The 1,500-nt window shown below is 57.5% G+C and overlaps 1 protein-coding gene across 2 annotated transcripts in view; it reads right to left on the bottom strand.

The window, feature by feature from the left end:
- Positions 1-1,175, bottom strand: part of ERBB4 (erb-b2 receptor tyrosine kinase 4) — a 1,058,588-nt gene extending 1,057,413 nt beyond the window's left edge. For both annotated transcript variants that reach the window (XM_081813693.1, XM_081813692.1), the window contains exon 1: positions 383-1,175. In XM_081813693.1, the coding sequence (XP_081669819.1) occupies positions 383-464 (82 nt within the window). In that variant the 5' untranslated portion in view covers positions 465-1,175. The remainder of the gene's footprint in view (positions 1-382) is intronic.
- Positions 1,176-1,500: the final 325 nt, after the last annotated feature.

Genomic DNA, 1,500 nt, shown 5'->3' with positions numbered 1-1,500 from the left:
ACGGCCAGAGGACCGTCTCCTCTAACTCGGGAACTGTGTCTCCCATGTCCCGCACAACAAGCAGGACCACAAGGGATCCCACTTAGGATCACAGAAAACGTGCGAGAAAGAAAAAAGGGGGTTGAGGAGAGAGAGAAAAGGGACAGGGTCGCAGAGTGATATTTCATGATAAATAAAACACAGGTACACAAAAAGGTTAAATTTGGGGATAGAAAGAGGGACGAACGGAAGCGCAAGGAAGAGGCCCCAGTGGAGTGGTCCCTCCACGCCTGGGAGCCAGAGGGTCTCTGGGCAAAGGGGGCGAGGGAGCCACCCGACGCAGCCAAGCCAGCGGCAGCAGGTTCAACAACTGGAGCGCGAGAAAGAACCGCGCGCGACCCACCTGACTGAGAAGCGTTGGGCTGGACGGTCCCCGCTGCCAGGAGAAGGCTCACCCAGACCCACAGTCCTGTCGCCAGCTTCATTTTTTGAAAGTCTCAGATCCCGTGCTGACAATTACATGTCCAAATGGCATATCCCCTTTCGGGCACGCGGAGGAGATTCCTCAGCCAGGCGCGCTTGGGGGCGCGAGGGGAACTGGCGCGCGACGTGCGCGGTGCACCCGCTCCAAGCACCGGCGACCGAGTCAGCGCCCGCGGGTCCAGGGCCGGGGACCGGAGGAGGGGGTGAGTGTGCGCGCTTGTGTGCGCGTGTGGGAGTGTGCTCGAGTATGTGCGCCTGGTTCTCCGGGCCGGACTGTGCAGCTATTTCCCTGTGTGAGCCTTTGCTTTCTCGCTCCCTCCTCACTTTCTCTCACTGGTTGGTCAACAATAAAAAGGAAGGGGGAAAAAGGTTTCCAAAAAAAGTTGATTGCAAAGAGGCGGTAGGTTTCCGGCCTCTCCCCCTAGCCGGGCTATGTTCGGCTCCCTTTTCAGTTTCCTTGCACCTCCAGTCCAAATTGGGAGGGAATAGGAGGACGAGGGGAGTGGGGGGAAGCTTCTCGCTTCTCCCCCGATCCTGTCCTTTTTCCTGTCAGCTTTCCTCACACTTGTCCGGCGGCTGCGGTAATTAAAGCTCCGAGCGTCATTTCCAACGCTCCGCGGTCTCCAGCTGCAGCCCCACAGAGAAATTAATAAGACTCCGGGAGGAGAAAAAAAAAAAAAAAAAGGTGGAGGGGGGCGGATAAAACAACCCTCCACGCCACCAGGCTGGCTCTGCTCAGCCGCGAAAACCCCGCCCCCGCTCTGACCCAACTAGCCACGCCTTTTCCCCCGCCCCCACCCCAAAGGGAAATCTTATTGGCTCAGACACTCCCCAAAATCCTCAGTCTCAGGAGTTGGGAAAACACCTGTCTGGGAGCGGGCGCGTGCTGGTGGGGGCGGGGGGAAGCTGGATTTAAAGGGCTCACCCAAGACCACAGACTGAAACAGAGGCCCGAGACAGCTGGCCTGTGGAGTGCGGAGAGCACAGGAAGGTGGCTTACGGATTTTTTTTTTTTTAAACAAGAAAGTCACCATTTTC

This window comes from Leptonychotes weddellii, chromosome 3, assembly GCF_054177405.1.
Source record: "Leptonychotes weddellii isolate Sample4059 chromosome 3, ASM5417740v2, whole genome shotgun sequence".
NCBI classification, from domain to species: Eukaryota; Metazoa; Chordata; class Mammalia; order Carnivora; family Phocidae; genus Leptonychotes; species Leptonychotes weddellii.
Note: the sequence above shows the minus strand (reverse complement) of the source record. Positions and strands in the feature narration are given on the sequence as shown.